Consider the following 17,595-nt stretch of genomic DNA (forward strand, 5'->3'; position numbering starts at 1 on the left):
CGACAATAATGTGCGCTAAAGACGATCGATAGTATAGATGAAGTCCTTGGAGATACATCACAATGAATAACGCTCACAGCAAGAGATTTTTCTTTACAACCAATATACACATTCAGTATAACAACTCATCTCTAGAGAGAATGTCGCTCAATGTTCTGTTTGCGTGTGGTGCACTCGCAAGAGATCAATTATATGGATAAAAAGCGAATGAGAACAGCTAGAGGTTTGACCACGGACTTGTATTATATGCCAGCTAGCTGCGGTTTGACTGAATATCCATCAGATGGCTAATTTTTCTTTATATAGTGCGTGCTAGGTCTTTCACTGACATATGATCACACGAGATTTTTTTTCTTTCATTGGCATCTATTCGAACAGATCGATCGATCTCTCCAATAAGGCGACCCAGAGATGAAAATTTGCGCGAACATTAGCTATACAGACAGTTCTACTGCACATGCATGACAAAAACATGTTTATATAAGTATAGTTTATTAGTAGGATGGAAGACAGCAGGAAGAATGCCGAGAATTTCGGTTTTCAGTGGTGCGCAGCAGCCAAAGGACAGCGAAGCTTCGTACGAACTGTGGAAGTTCGAAGTCAACTGTGTTCAGGCGGACGCAGCGTATGACCGGCCTGCAGTTTTAGAGGCGGTGCACCGATCACTGCGAGATGAGGGCGCTGGAGTGGCCATGCGCCTTTGATGTCAACCCCTTGGCAGACAGCATCCTCTCTAATTAGTTCGACTCTCTGTGCGGCACTGTGAGAGGTGGCGAGGACCTGCTGGCAGACTTTTACGCGGCCAAACAGCAACGATCAAAGAGGATGTGGCGACGTGGGCGATGTGCCAAGGGCCGGAGGGGTACACAGCGGCGGAGCAACCAGCGCGCCCCACCCGCCCCAACCGGCGTGCACAAGAAATGATATGACTTGCTGGCAGTGCGGGAGGTTAGGCCAGTGGTTCTCAAAGTATTTCGGACCGAGGACCACGTACTTTACTTAAGTAAAAAATATGGCGGACCACCAATTCAAGTCCTAAAAATCAGTCTGTACTATGAATTTCAAATTTAAATTGCCGCATTTGTTTCATTACAATTCAAAACTAAATGTCCTTTTGTGACAGTAATATAGTAATAAGTTGACATAAAACTACGTATACCCCGTTCTTTGTAATTAAAATTTTAATGCGAGAAATACGAACATCACTTTGCTGACATATGACGACTGTCAGCCGCGGACCACCTGCACTATGTCCGCGTAGATTGAACCACTGGCTTAGAGCATGGAGTGACATGCCGAGGACGACATTTCTTTATTGGGGCGGGGTGTATATATAGTAGGATGGAAGACAGCACGCACATACACGCACACAAGGAGGGAGGCTGGCGATGGGGGGTGGTCGCTGGCCGGGTGACAGCTCCGTGACAGAGGGAGAGCGGGAGAGGTCGGCCAGCAACAGGGTGCAGGATGTGGTTGGGAGGGGTGGAGGATGAAGAAAGCGGGGAGAGAGCGAAGTGAGCGGCCGGGCAGTACGTGTTGTCTGGGACTGATCGGTGTGTGAAAGCACATTTCATTGCGAGCTGAGTAGATAGTGGTAGGTCAACCTGTTACATAAGTACTGTATTCGTCTCAACAGCTGTATGTCATTCTCAACTCTGCGTAATGCATGCGTTCGATCATCGAATGAATAAATGCGCGCGCAATCATAGGTATAGCGTTGGAGGGGGAAGGGTCGATCGCATGCTCGCCCGTAGAGACAGTATACGTATATGTATGCATCACTTGCAGTCACAAAAGTTTTTCTTTAATGAGCAGGCCATTTATGTGTTACTCGCATAACTATATACAACCTATATGTAAGCGTACATTTCATGTGTCTTTTCTTCGACAGTTATAAGCACCTTTCGTGCGAGCGTATGTGTGTGTGTGCGCGTGCGCAAAATGCTGATCGAAAGTTTTCTATTTTTGTATAGGCGATAATTAAGAACGCTCGCGCAACGTACGTGAGTATATAGTCATGTGGTGAGTTGATTTCACCACTGGCATTTTGCGAAGGAGACTTTCGATTATATAAATATTAATAATTGTAGGCTAATTAACTATCGCATAACATTCAGTTTTCAAATAAGCGTGAAACTTTGACATTATAGTCACATGATTTCTGTAATCCAATGAAATATAACAATGAATTTGAGAAACGGCGGACAACTCCTGTCTAAAAAATTCTAGCTCCAAGAGTGCGATATAACGAGAAAATATAGGGTTGACTATCACGGTTTTCGTTTTCATCTGTTTCCAGGCTGAAGAATAGAATAGGTCATCGTCTCAGTGAGTAAGCATTAAAGAAAATAAAGGACAATATTATATTAATCGCTTTGTCCATAATGGTCATAGTCCTATAGATCATATTAAGTACAGAGATAGACGTAATGCTAACGTTTAGTTTGCTTTTGTAAGCATTTACTGTATAATATATAGTTTTGGCCCAGGTGTGATCAGAAAGTATCAGCATCCCCCCCCCTTTTTTTTAGGAATGTATGAAGAAGATTATATTTTTAAGATATGATTAAATAAATAATTTACTGTACGCTAACCTCCTACTGAATTGAGACGATGATTGAGAACCACACTGTAGGAGAATCCGCTTTTTAAGTTTAGTCAAAGGCCAGTAATGTTAATACTATATTTCCGTTTCTGAGTCCAGTGAAAAATATATAGTTCGCCGTCCAATTGGATCCAACATGATATAACAGATCATAAATATATAATAAGCAAAAAGCAAATCTGCATGAGTTAAAAAATCGCATGCAATTATTAGCGTTGTATATTTTAACTTTTGAGTGTTGTGGACAACAGGTTTTAGGCCACAGTGAACAGTACATTTAATTATGGGTAGAGTTTTCAATAAGTCCACTCCTTGCATCTCACATATAATTAATTGCCATTTATAAGGTCTGGTTCCCTTCCCTCCATAAGTTTTCAGCATTTCTTATTAATTGTTGTGCAGTATGTGTCCAGCAAAGTCTTTGGCATGTCTATTTATGAACATTTGGATTCATTATTCTGATTAAAAATATTATTTTATAAGAGTGTTTCTAAAATACTTCATTTATGTAGCTTAGTGTTTATAATAGCTCATAATATAAAGCATTATCTGTAGGATTAGAGAAAAATTGCCATATTTAGCATGTGAAGGTTTCCTCTTTACCCCTACAACAGGTCTGATGAGAGTGGGGTGGACGGGGGTCTGGTATACACAGGCCCCAGGCCTGTGAAGGGGGCCCGACCTTGATCAGTGGAGTTTTTTCCTTCTTTTCTTTTAAGGAAAAGTTGACAGAACATTCATCACACTGAGGATTTCTTTTTTCTGTGGTATACTACAAGTTTGATCCTTTACCATCATTTTTCCTCATTTACTAACCACTCACATGTAAACAACTCTATGTAAAAGTAGGAATGTAGATCCTAGTGCTCTTGTCCTAATGTTTGCAGTTGATATTACGCTACTGAATGAAATGGGATAATGCCAATCGAGTCGTAAACATATTGTTTTATGTTGGGGAAACTTATTTGAAATTACAAGGGGCCAGGAGAGGTCTGCTATCTTCCAAGACAGTCGAAAGGGGTGATCCTTGTCAGCTGCTGTGCCTGTGTCTATTTTGCCCCAGCAACCAGTACCAGTAAAGGGACGAATGAACATCTCTCTCTCACCCCCCACCCCACACACACACACACATATGCACACAATTAATTAACCCTTTGCAGTTAGCAAGTTGTGCTATTGTTTCTATACTTGCTATTGATGAAAGTAATTTGGTGCTGTTATTTCTGTTGCACATATGGTTATCCATGCAGTCTTGTCTCTAACAAGGATTAAGAGGTGTCCATAGCTGCCATCAACAAAAGCATGATGAAATGAACAAGCATATAATTTATTGTTAAATCTTAATTATGATCTGATCTTTGTGACTTCTTTAAGAAATAGCATAGTATGTTTATTCAAATGTTGATAATGATATTTATATTGTTTTAGAATTTATAATTGTCGTAGAGTAATGGATTCTTTTGATTTGGTGTGCAGCAAATGTAGATGAGCAGCTTAAAAATGGAACTACTAAGAGATTCTTCACTTCTCTCCTCCATACAAGACAAAGCATACAGCAAAGGCAGCAGTGATCAAGAGTGCATTGATGATGTCTGCTATGCTCTGATTGCTGGTCAAAATAATTCTTCAACAGAAGTCATATTAGATATTGGAAGTCCTTCCAGAGAGCTTGAATTTCTATCCTCTTTGGATCCTCTGCATGGATGGAATAACCCATTAACAGGTGATAAGGACAGAGATGTTGCTGATGTACATGAAGTTGAAACTGTTGAAGAGTGGCAAGACAGGTATGCAGCTGCAGTGGATGAAGACCAAAAAGCATCCATTAGTCCACTAAATATTGTGCAAGGACAATACATGCTATCAGACACTGGACTTATGAATAATCTAGTAAAGTTGCCTGATGAACAGTTGCTCCCATGGAAATACTTTTTTCCCAGAGCTAATAAACAAAGAAAATTCTCTTCTAATGAGATCATACCTGCAGCTGCAACATCTTTTACAGTTATCCAGTCTTCAGGTCTTGTGCCCCTTGTTATGAATAATTCAACCAAACCAGTTTTAATTCAGTCCACAGAAGAAGGAAGCTCTGAAGCATCATACTTAAATGAAACCTCAACTTGCGATGTTGCTACGACTGTGCACATGAACACTAGTTTTTGTTGTCCTGGTGGAAGAGATTTTCTTGGAGTGTCAGCCAGCAGTGACAAAACAGTTTTGACAAAATCTCAGGATAAAGGGGGACATTGTAACAGCAGTGTTCATAATGCAACCATCTTCCCTTACTCAGTTAATTCTGCTTGTCACCTCCAGAATAAGAATATTGCCGAGAAAACAGGTCTTGGATCTCAGGGTGACAATGATGATCTTGTTTCAAATGCTAGATTGGGGACTAAATCTAGAAAATCCTTGGAGAATAGTAGAGGAAAGCCATCTTCAACACATATTTTTGAATCTAAAATGGCAAACCCAACAAAACATAAGTTATGCCTGGTTGGAGGAGCCAAAGAAGAGTTGAAGAAACGAAGACTCCTGCACTACTTGCTGCCTGTTTTGCCAAATGAAGCTGATTCATCAGCACAAGTCCCCTGCAGCAGTTCTGGAAGCATATGCCTGACTACTGGAACTTCAGATGTAAATGTCAGAAATGAAACCATAGCAGTGCCGTTTAGAGCAGTACAATACTTTGACAAGGTCTACATAACAGAGACAGAATTAAAGAATTCAGAAGAAGACTTAATGAATCGACACTATGAGATTGAAAGGGAGAGTATAGAAAGTGTAAGCAGAGCCATGTCTAAAGTAACTAAACTAGCATCACGTTATGATGGCCATGGAATTCCTGTAAAAGGAAGGAAAGGAATATTTTTCTGTAAGAAAAAAGATTTTAGTAAGAAGACAGTACGACAACTTCTCATGTCATGCAGTACTGAACGAGACTTGGAAAAGGATGACACAATCAATTCTCAAAGTACAAAGTATTTTTCAGAGAATGATAAATGCACACCCAAAGACGCTAGCAAGATGAGCAGAGGTTTGGCAGAAGGATCAGCAGCTGTTGAATCTCATGAGAACACATATTGTTCAGAGATTTGTACATTGCCAACCACAGAAGAATCAGAGAATTTGAACACCTCCATGGAAGCTGATCTCAATGAAAGAACAGACCCCAGCATTGCTGGCTCTGGCTGCCTTCCAGTTGTTGAAAAGTGGAGAGACTTGCATAACACGATCACAGTGCAGAGCTGTGAAAAGGAAGAACTGTATAAAAAGCCATTCATCTTAATAGTGCATGAATCATGCCAACATCCTGGAGACTCAGAAGGTGATGCAAGTAAGAATGTGCTTGATGCAGGAGACCCCACCAGTCTCCAGCTTAATCAACCATGTAGTTTCTCAGACGAATGCCTGGTGAAGGAAAATGCTGTTGAAAACAAATCTGTCATTCAGGTACAGACCCCATGTGAAGTCTCTAACATGGCCAGTGTCTGTTCAAGAGATAGTTGGTTGCATTCTTCTTTTGCTTCTGAAAATGGAGCAGCAGATAGCAGTTACGCAGGATATCTTGATCTGGATGCGCTTCTTGATTTTCAGGATTTGGATTTATTCTGTGAGGAAGACATTTTTGATAAAGAAAATGTAAAGGAAAAACCTGATGGAAATAAAATGGCCAGGGAATTAGAGATTTTGACTACAGGAAAACAGAATGGAGCCACTATTGAAGAATGTTCTCACAAACCAAGCCATTTAAGATATTCAGGAGCAGATGACAAAGACTTTAGCTGTATGAATGAAACTTTAGCAGTTCAGTTAACAGGTGATGATCAGCATTTTAAGGGAAATAAAAAATCACATGTGCCAGACTTTCTTGAACTTGCTGATGCCATCATGCAGATAGAAGAAGACCAGTTACAAAAACTACAAGAGTTTGAATTGCAGCATTTGGACACAGATAGTCAGTGCAAGCATACCCAACCTTTAGTGCCAGAAACACAGGTTCAGGGAGTGCAGAGTGGATCAGAGCCGATGAACGTAGAAGTGGATGAAGCTTTACATCATTCCATAAACAAACAAAATCATTTGGAAAAATCTGAGTATGTTCATGATGCATGCTTGGGCTCCGCGCTTGAGTTTCACTTAAATCAAGACAAAGAGCAGCTTACCAAAGACAGTGTTGAAACACAGAGCAAAACTGATTTGTTCATTATCCAGGACTTTTTAGATCCAGATAAAGATCAAGCTGCTTCCTCATCATCTTATAGTGATCCTCTTGATGTTTGGATGGAAGAAAGTTTACCTCCTCTGCCTCCATGTGCACTGTTTCTCTCAAAGCCTGAGCACCATGGTAACAGCACATATGACTGGCTTGACATGAACTTTTTGCACAAAACTGCAGAAGAAAATCCAGGTGAGAGTACCTTCTCCTCTTTGGATTGTGACTTCTGGACAGCAGATTGTGAAGATTGTTTTGTTCAGCATCTTGAAAATATTCCTCAGACACATGTAGAAAAAATGGATTGTGATGTCAGTGGACTACGTGAACATGCTTCAGAAAGCATTTTTCTGCAAGACTCCAGCAACGTCATTGTTGTGCATTCTTCTGTGGGTGCAGAACTGTCTCCTGGAATTGCAACAGCTGATAGCAATAGATGCACAAGCCCCCTGTCTTGTAATTCTGTATCTTTGCAGTTACCATTTTCAGATTTACCGATGGATTTTACTTTTCTCAGGCCTTTATCTTCACAATCACCAACTACCATTTCAAGCTGTGTTTCTAAAGAAGGAGAAGAGTGCAATTCCATGTATAGAGAAGAGGAAAATTATAATGTTGAAAACATTCAGGGAGTTGAGAATGCACTTATAACGCCTATGACAAATGATTCTGTGCCAAAGGTGAGAACACAGGGTTATAAGACTCCATTACTCGATGTGGATTTGAAGGTAGCTGCGAATGAAAATGGCTCTTGCATGACTAGTGTGGGTGATGTTTTGCAATCTGCAGGTTTCAATATGATTGGCACTGATGGCATGAAGGATGATTCCCAAACAATATCTGTGGAGCATGAAATTACCTCTGGCATAACTAGTATGACTAGTGATGCTTTGCATTCGTTGTGCATGCAGCATGTTAAAGGCTCATGTGTTAGCATGAGTGAAAAATGTCCTCCCGTTGGCACTGCAATTTACTCTGCAAAAGTAATCAACCCTTCAACTGTCATGAGTGTTGTGTGTCCTGATTTGACATCATCGTCTGCTTTGCAGTCCTTTTCTGCTGATAATGGTTCACACCATGAAAATACATGTAGAACAGAATCTGTGGGACTGAGGCACCCCAATGACATAACAGCAACCACAAAAGACTGTTTTGTTACATCATACAATAAATGTCAGTCTCATCCAGTCTTAATCCCGCCCATTTCTGCCGCATCCACACTTCCTTCTTCAAGATCTTTAGCCCATTCTTTGCCTGTTAAGGAGCCTCTACCAGTGTCTTCTTCATTTATTACATCATGGTCATCGTCAGAGTTTCTGGTAAGCCATGTTCCTCCTTCTCAGTACAACCCTGCCTGCCCATGCCACCCTCCTAGTACTGTCTGCTATGGTGGTGGGACAGATGTTACGGGTAGCTTCCCTTGTGTGCCTTTTCACCCTTCCATGCTGGACTGTCAGTACCTTTACGCACACCCTCCTGTTCTGGCTTGCCCCTCTGATCAGATACAGACCCCAAGTATCACCGAATCAGGTTGGTATATGTTTTGTACATCATGCACAATTGCACAGCTTTAATACATGTATGACTGGGTTTTTTTTGCCTTAACTTATTGATGAGCTGTTTCCAGTTGTTAATGAAATATATAGGAGGTTATTCGACTTCCTTTCTATTGGTGTGCTTTGAGTGTACGCGGTAGAGGAATGAATTTAGACAGCTTTCCCTGTATATCACAACACCCATGTCTGTAAAATTCTAAGCCTGATAAACAACATATATGAAATAGATCCTGTCTGTTTGATTTGAAATGGTCTGCATTTAATTGAAACCATTGAGCTTTGGAAGGTGTAGGAAGAGCACTCAATGTTGGAAATGCTTTAGGTCTTTGATTGATATCCTGTGGTAACCGTATGCCTTTTAGTATATCAGATTTGGACTTTTACAGACATAACATGTTGCGTATTTCAAGAGATTGCAGTAAACCTGGGTCTTGGTGTTTTGTGTTGTGTAGATGCTTAATGCTATGCCATCTAATCTTAGCTTTGCAGCATGTTTAGATGCTTTCCTAAAGCTTTTTTTATTTTTGGAGTATATGTGATCACTTTTGTATGATTTTCTGAAATTTAAAGCATCATATCATTTATCATGCCTCAACGTGGCAGGCTTGTACAGGTATGATCCCGCTCCTAGGGACTACCACATGGTAGAAATGAATTCTTTGTCTGCTAACCAGCATAGAGGCAGGGTGGTTAATAGAGGGGCTATACCAACAGAACAGTTTCCCATTAGAGGCCTGAGCATAGGCAACTTCTTGGTAAGTATACTGTGATGATTTGCTCAGAAACATGCTCAAAGTCTTTGTAGAATATTATTACAGCTCTAAATAAATTTAAAGATCAAAGCAAACTGAACATTGATGGAAGTTGTAAATAATTATAGCTTCTTCAGAAACTTATTTATTTCCATACTTATAAAATTATATCCTTATATTTTTTTATAATATCAAACTGTTCATCTCCACTTGATCAAGAACACAAACGGGAAAAGATATTGTTAGATTGGCATCAGATTGATTAAAGCATATAGAAGAAATACCAATGTGCTGATTGCAATTTCTCCAGCCTTATACACAGCAAAAATAAGAAAAATAAATAAAAGCGTATAATTGCACTGAAAATAACATTATGATTAAGAAAAATCCTGTTGTAAATACTGATTGATACATTCATTGGTATGTTCTTGAATGCAGCTTCCCATCTGTGTATGGAAGAAGTGTGTGTGTGTTTTACAATTACAAACATGGAATCTAGCAAAGCTATCTATAGTTCCTTGTATAGCTATTAGTAATTTGTTTCTGAGTATGAGTGAGGCTGGTTTGTTTGGACACCTTAGCATTTCTTTTAAGCTCCTTTATTCAGGACATAGCTTAACAGATTGATTCATTTTGCAGTTCTCTGTTGATGAAGAGAATAAGTCTGCAAACACTTGCAAGCTGAAGTTGGTTTTCTGGAAGAGGTCAGCAGAGTATTGGATGTTTTTCTATGATGAGAAATGACCACTTTACTAGGTTTAACAGTAAACAGAATGTGCTTTCTGAGATGCATACAATTATTTAAATTTTTGCAGGACGCTTTATTATGAGATGCATGTTGGGAGAATGAATGCTGACTTCCCACATGAGTCTGTTGTGGTTGATGTCCCTTTTGACAACATTGTTGGTCTCTGGGGACGAGACAAGGAATTTTTGATAGAAGTCAATGCTGTTCCAAGGATGTACGTAGGCCACAGCAGCAAAAAGTCTCTTGATGTTGAATTTGGGACACCTGTTGACATCACTGGAGGAAAAATAAAGTGTGTGCCTTACCACTGTGTAGGTATTAATGCAGATCAGTGAGTTGAAGCCTGTTTGACAAGGTAGCAAGCCCATGTTCTGTTGATAATTCTGAATGGAGTTTGTGAGGTTTGACTACAGATGCATGCATAAGAGCAAACTTACATTTCTGTAACTTTTAATAAATAACGATATATATCCACACACTATCTTATTTGCTGTAACATCACAATAATTGGTGAGAGCCCGTTGAGATTGACCAGAACCCACTGTCTTTTCTCAGGACATGTATACCATTTTCAAATAAACAGTTCTGAACCACACTTTTTCACTACTGAGGAGAAGACGTTGAAGAGATATTTTACATGAAATTTATCTGTTTTTGTGAACATTACAAGTCGCAGATCTCCAGAATAAATAGCTGTTTACATTTCCCAAAGTAGACCAGTAATATATTTTAAAAAGAAAATCAATTCTGTGTGTGATTACTATTTTAAAAGCTTTAACAGTTGTAAAAAATTTGATGCATTCAAGTTTGATCACAGCTGTGCGAGGCAAATGATTATCCAGAACTTGAAAACTATGTTCTTTAAGAACACATGACTGTCAAGTATTTCGTAAAGTTTTTGTCTCACTTTTTTGGACAGGTGTACCTCAGCCACACCAGGGAAAACACTGTTAAACAGTATTTCTGCAAAGATCCACACTTGCGCAAACTGCTTGTGAAATCAGTTACTGTCAATCCTTATCACACTCTGTATCATAATCCAGAGATGCCACATGGTAGTTGGGAGGAAGACAGAATTCTAAATGGTTAGTATTGAGTTAAATGGTACCAGAAGTCTGACAGTGATTTTTTCATCTTTTGCAGAAATTAATCACCACCAAAGTTTATCATTGAAATGCACTGTTGTTCACATTCCACCCATCACAATTCACCACCCCCACCCCCCCAAAAAAAAACAAAAACAAAAACCAAACAAACAAGCAAAAACACATGCTCTTTCTTTCACTCTCTCAAACAGTTCATACAAACTGCATATCAGAACTTTCCTATTGTTGTTATTTACAGTCTCAGCTTGCTATTATCTCAGCACTAGTCCAACACAAACACAAATGTTAGGTATGTGGTACATAAAACAGGGTATGCATAACCAGGAGTGACTCGATCTGCTCTGTAACAAAGCATGTTGAGAGGCAGGGTTGGCAAGGTAACAACTTGCAGTTGTATGTAAAAATATTTCATTTGGGCACTTCAGCAATATGTTGCTTTTAAAATTCATACCTGTGTCACTTTGCAGCTGTTTATTTTCACATGTACTTATTATGTGTTTGCAAAGATAGTTAATACATGAGGTGTGAAAATAACAGTTGCAAAGTTAATTTAGTGTATTTAACAAAGTTTTTAAAAAATTATGATTTTTCAATAACTTAAGCTCCCAATTCTTTAATTATATTCTTTTAAATAACAAATGAAAAAGTGTTGAATGCTTTTTAACTTAGAAAACCTAGTAGTGAAAATGCATGGTGCTTATTTTAGTAAGGAGCCAGTTATAGCTATTTTATGTCAAATGAGGTATATTTTTTGTGTTTTATAGTGAAAGTTATGGCATGCAGATGTAAGGTCAACTGTATCCATAGCAATTGCAAGTGTCGGAGAAAGAATCAAAAGTGCAACAAAGCATGTGCTTGTGTTTGCTGTAAAAATCCACAGAACACTTTGGATCAATTGGGTCTGTCCATGGAATCCATAGCAAATAAATCTTGCTTGATGAGCTGTATCAGTGCAGTATGTATGCTGTTGGCCATAAGCATTTCTATTTCCCTTCTATCCTGTTGAACAATTATTTGTTGCCTATAATGAACTCAAAGCGTTTTGCATCAAGTGGCAGACAATTATTGCACTACTTTTTGCTTCTAAAATTTTTGAAGTGGAAGATATTACTTCACTTTATAATTAACATCCCTGTAAAGTGAAGTGGTATAGATGTAGAATTTCATTTTGTGTTATTGTTTTTTGCTATAGTAAATAAATATATCAGAATGTCATATAAATTAGCAACATTCTGCATGAAGGCGAAAGCAGAGAACATTCAAGCTGTTTTTTTATTGAGTATTTCTATTCTGTTTGAAGGGGAAGAACTTAAAAAATCTTCTTAAGAAAGAGGTAACTTTGAAATGCTGTGACGTACAACTCACACTGCAAATGTTGACGACTGGATCAGTCTGCTGCCCTAAATGTTCAGTGCTTTACAAGTTTTCCTGGTGTAAAGGTGCGTCAAAAATCTTTTGTGAGATACAGTTATGTCTAGAAGGGGTGGAAAGATGGGTTAAAAATTCTAAAACATTGGTGGAAAGAAGTTAATTCTTTTTTTTAAGTGCTAAAATGTGCATGAATGTGGTTAAGGTCAAGAAAGAAAATAGCATCAAAGTCACTGTGTTGACTGTTTACGGTAGTGGTAACACTTCACTGATCCACCATATGTGAACCGAGAAACTATTATGATTAATAAGATTTAAAAAAAAATTTATGTCTTTAATTATTTGTATGTGATAATTAGTGTATACAAGTTGAATTAACGGTTAAATAACTATAAAGAATTAGTGTGAACCAAGTGAATGATGAATGGTACATTAGACAGTAATTGATGACTGGTAAAACTTTTAAAAATTAAAGCTTAAAAGTAAAAATTACTCAGAACAACTTTTGAAATTTAGCTTTATATTATTAATTGAGACACTACTTGATTTCAGAAGAGCTTTACTGTGAGGATTTAAATCCACTGAAGCACTGTGAAGCATGTGACAGATGTGTTGATGCTACTTTTGTACACTGCCAGGTAATGTTTATCCAGACAAAGTTTGAAATCAAAGAAAGTTGAATTTTGTAATTGTTTTCTTTGTCTTCATTAAGATTCGTTCCCTATACTGAATATCAGTAAATTATAATTCAATAACTGATTTTTTTTTTCAGACCTGCAGGTGCTGTGTCATGGTAAACAGCAATGGCGAATGTCTTCAGTGTTTGTAACAAAAGTCAAAATGCCATTGAAACTATAACCTAGGCATGGTGGCATGTTCATATACATGTTTGTCTTTTTGTTGTATTGCCAACATGAAAGCTGGAGAATATATGTACTGAGCAGAGCTTTCAGCAAACTGCTAAATTATCTATTAAATATCTTCCACACTTAATTTGGTGTGTTGTATCTTTGATTTATTACTATGATATGTTTAGGATATTTTTCAATATTATCAGATATGATAGATTTGTGACTGTTTTGATACTCAAGGTGATAAAGGTATCATTAGAGCTCAGGATCATTTTCATGGCAAAATCACTGATAGATGCAAGTATAAAATTTTGTTGTTTTTCTAAACACTGACAAAATAAGAAAGCCCCAAAATTTGTGTCTCCGTGCAAGCATGCATTTTAGTTTGTGTTTGTATGTGTGAGAGATGAGCCAAACATGCATAGGAAAGAAAAAGAAAGGTGACATTTTGTTCGTCCTTTAACGTTTTAAATGAGGTGGGTACAATTTATACATTGTCTCATCATTTTATAATTGATTGCGCTAATAAGGGCGTACACAGAACGTTGCGCAGTTCAGTTCAGTTTCAACACAGCAGCTATAATGTGCACACAGCCAGGGTAGGGCACGCTATATATATTTTTATGGCGCTCTCAAAAACAATTGAATTTTATCGACCATGAAATATACCAAAGATATTTAATTATCTGCTACACGAATGGGCAGTAAGATATTTATCTTGGTTCGTCAGTATTAAAAAAAAAACATATTCAGTCAACCCATGATCAAGCAGGGTCGTATATAAATAGAAAAACATTCTATAGTTTCTAGAGAAAGTAATCACCCTTGCAAAGTATATCTGCATGACTACAATTAGAGCTATATATAAGTATAGATCATTCATGTTTGTGTGCGATCTACAGATCACTATAGTGGACATCCCACAACATAAACACGCAAGTACGTATAGTAAACATTTAATCGATCGTCCATATATGTAATCCTTTAATTTTGCTTCCACCTTTTCCCCAACTAATCTTTCTTAAGTCCCTTTTTGTGTGCATATACAGTTGGACCTCGATAAGTCGACCTTCCCTAAGTCGAAAACCTCCCTTTATGGAATTAATTGTTAGTTCCCGGCCAAATACCTGCGCCTATCACGCCATTTTCCCTAACTCGAAAACTCCGTAAAGTCGATTTTTTTTTTTTCGGGCCCCTTTGAGTTCGATTTATCGAGGTCTGACTGTAACATAAACAAACAGTTTAAGGTTATTTCAAAAAGTTAGGAATCGGAGTTATTCCAGAAAGTTAAACTTTTTTAATACTTTATTTAAAGCATCTATCAAATCATACCCACAGCATACATATATATATATCGCTGCTACGTTGGCGTGGGTCTGGCAAACGCTATAACCTCCGTCAACTCGTGGACTCGTCCCCCACTAACTTGATATCCGCCTGTGTTTTCATCTTCCTTGTTCCTTTTCACTTGCGCATTTTTATTTCTGTTACCGTTGATCGTTCACGTGTCGCTGATTCATCCAGTAGTGAATTGCGCAGCTAGGCACGAGTGCGGTTGTTGTTGTAGCTCGGTCACGGGAGGACGCAATCAACAGTTGAGACAATTTCTGGTCTTATAGACACTGACCAAAACGTCCAGATTCGAGATGTCACTGGGTCTCACCTCCGTAGTCATGGTAGCATTACTGACTACTGCATGGGGTGCTCCGCAATGTCCACCTGGGGGCTCATACTTCGACAGACATACCCGCCACCGAGAGTGCTGCTCAGAGATATGCCAAGACCGACAGATAAAAGATTCTGAAGAAATGTGCAGCAAAGAATGCCCTGGTACGTAACACCTATGTGTAACACTTATATATACTATCGCCTCGTAGTGTACTTCGCGGTAAATTACCGCAACAACTAACAATTAAGTGATGATAGGTTAGTGTGCATAACTTCAAATGTGGGAACTTTACGGTAGGATCTATGGGTTTGGTAAGGAGCCATTGAAAAAAAAAAAAACAACCTTGTGAATAAGAGAAATAGGATGTGTGTGCACACGATGCATGTACTGATATTAAATCGTTGGTTAGAGCGGTATTTGCAAAGTTATATAAATTTATTGAAGAGGCAACTTCGTCAGCCAAATTACTCTTTGCGTGATCAGAAAAAGGTTAAATTATTAACATTATTAACCTTTGACTGGAGGGCACAGTGTAAACTTCACGCACTGATGAACCAGAATTTATAATTCTTTAGTAGATGCGTTCGCCTTACATCTACGCTTGAAATATTAAAGACTGCAAAATAAATAATCATAAAAAAACTACAAACAATTTAGGTTGGTCTTTGAGTCACGAGCCTACACGGATGCACCTACTTATATATGTCACGAGGGGACAGCTGAGGCCAGAATTTAATATATTCATGCTGTCTGGGGTTTTGTAGCCTGTAGGCGTGTGTCATGAGAACGAGAGATTGTTCACACGTGATTTAGGAAATATTTTATACAGTGTTCAACCCATTGATTCTGAAATTGTTATTGTTAGCACTTGTAGTCCTTTAATAGGGCGGTCGATGTACACAAACTACAACATAACCAAGTAGGCATGCAGCTTCGTAACTCTGGATGTTGACTTTGTGGACAGGCTACGACTCCGAGGTTGCTCGTCAGGTTTTGCCCAACCAGCTGACGACAACAGGGGCGCCCAGCAGCTCGGAGAGCTACACCCTGGTGGTGGTGGTGGTTGCCGGGGTAGCCGCAGTAGTCCTGGGCTCAGGCACGGTGGCGGGAGCGTTTGTCTGCTGGCGGAAGAAGAAGCGCGCCCGGACCGAGGAGCCTGGTACTCACGACGACGGAGGTAGAAGAGTTGACGATCCCTTACTGCAGGACGAGGAACCCACGCCAGCGCGTGGGCAGGACCTTCCAGGATCCGGGCAACTTGCTGAGACTGTAGCAAGGGTTGATGTCACGACTCTGAAACTTCCTGTTGAAGAAGAAAACCCTGGAAACCTCGCAGGAGCCGAGAAAGCAATTTGAGAATTCATTTAGAAACTCTTCTTTTCTCTTTGTATTAGAGTGTTTTGTTGCTGTTGTTTCTTGGCTTGCTGTATGAACTTAATTTGTAGTCGCTTTACTTGTTTGCAAGTTTAGAGGTCCGAAGGTTGATTTGTCACGTGCCATATATAAGTGGCACAGGTTATTTCCAGGAGTGGAAAATAACGAGTAATGTACGTATATGCTGTAGTTGCTTTGGAAGAATGCTGAACACTCAGCTCATAAAATCTGGTTTAATACATTTTATTACTGTTTATAATTTTTTAAATTTTGGCACACGCTTTGAGACACCTGTAACACTAGTCTTGATAGATCATGTTTGTGAGAATATATATATAGATAATTAATTTAGCTTCCGTTGGCGCGCGCGCGAACTTTTGCGCTAATAGCTATATATATACACCACTGATGTTTTGCAGGAAGCAGTACTGAGGTTAAAATATCTTTTTCCACTCTTTACAAGTTACATAAACTAATTGTTTCATTTTAATCTTTGTAAACTATAGATGGGGGTTTGATTATGTACACACATATAGTCTATGACAACGGATGTACGCCTTTTTAACTGACATGACATGCAGCTATTCATTAATGCTTAGTATAAAATGAAGTGCGGGGGAAGGGGACCCCCGAAAAATATGGACATCTCTTATGAGTAAAGATTTTGCTGTACAACTTTGTGGAGTTCTAAGAAGCGTTACATAGATTCATAAGCTTTGCTGTCATTTTACACATACGATCTGTGTATTTCTAGTGCCGCGTAGTCTTTTCACGAGAACAATATATTTTCTGTGTACTGAGTTTTAATTTCTTTTGCAAATCAATGAAATATTGCATTGTTTAGTAAAATTATTACAATTAAAGTTGTTCAAAGGGCTTTTTATGAGAGCAAAGATATACGTGTGTGAACAGCAGCAATATAACACCAGAAAATACTGCACAGAAAGACACCTCCGAAGACTACAAAAAAGGAAGAAATCCATTTGATCGCCAATTACAACCCAGCAAACACGCAAAATTCGGCCAAGCTTGGGCCAATGTTACAAGCTGCATGGGGAGTAAAGCGACAGGTTACATAATTTGGAGGTCGTGCCTTCTTTTGGTAAAGTCACTGCTAGTGCAGACTATATATACATGACTACTTTCCAGGCAGTGCCTGCAGTACGGTCACGGACGTGTACAGTATAAGTTCGTGGTACGATATTGTCATTATTTCATTCATTCAATCCCGGCCGTGACCTGCACTGGTTAAAGTGGCACAGTGCACTGCACGATTTTAGAACTTTAGAAAACTAAAGCTGTTTCAAATAAGCTAAAACTGTTGAAGCCAGTCTTTTGTTCCCGTCAGCACAA

General features: G+C 38.8%; 2 protein-coding genes across 6 annotated transcripts; both read left to right on the forward strand.

Annotated features, from left to right (window-relative positions):
- The first annotated feature begins 1,150 nt into the window (after positions 1-1,150).
- On the forward strand, positions 1,151-13,341 carry LOC112571226. 5 transcript variants are annotated; one of them, XM_025250090.1, is made up of 11 exons: positions 2,312-2,328; positions 3,220-3,372; positions 4,082-8,348; positions 8,978-9,129; positions 9,766-9,830; positions 9,942-10,185; positions 10,794-10,959; positions 11,745-11,935; positions 12,281-12,419; positions 12,901-12,986; positions 13,121-13,341. In XM_025250090.1, the coding sequence occupies exons 3-11, from the start codon at positions 4,091-4,093 to the stop codon at positions 13,175-13,177; spliced, it is 5,358 nt and encodes a 1,785-aa protein (XP_025105875.1). In that variant the 5' UTR covers positions 2,312-2,328; positions 3,220-3,372; positions 4,082-4,090; the 3' UTR covers positions 13,178-13,341. The 5 variants fall into 5 exon arrangements, with proteins under 5 accessions (XP_025105872.1, XP_025105876.1, XP_025105874.1 ...); XM_025250087.1 differs by lacking the exon at positions 3,220-3,372 and having other exon boundaries at positions 1,151-2,332; XM_025250091.1 differs by lacking the exon at positions 3,220-3,372 and having other exon boundaries at positions 1,151-2,332; positions 12,904-12,986.
- A 1,339-nt stretch (positions 13,342-14,680) lies between these two features.
- Positions 14,681-17,111, forward strand: LOC112570610. Its single transcript, XM_025249141.1, has 2 exons — positions 14,681-15,029; positions 15,833-17,111. Exons 1-2 carry the CDS (start codon positions 14,846-14,848, stop codon positions 16,222-16,224), a joined length of 576 nt encoding a protein of 191 aa, XP_025104926.1. The 5' UTR covers positions 14,681-14,845; the 3' UTR covers positions 16,225-17,111.
- The last annotated feature ends 484 nt before the right edge of the window (positions 17,112-17,595 follow it).

This window comes from Pomacea canaliculata, linkage group LG8 (assembly GCF_003073045.1).
Source record: "Pomacea canaliculata isolate SZHN2017 linkage group LG8, ASM307304v1, whole genome shotgun sequence".
Classification (NCBI taxonomy): domain Eukaryota; kingdom Metazoa; phylum Mollusca; class Gastropoda; order Architaenioglossa; family Ampullariidae; genus Pomacea; species Pomacea canaliculata.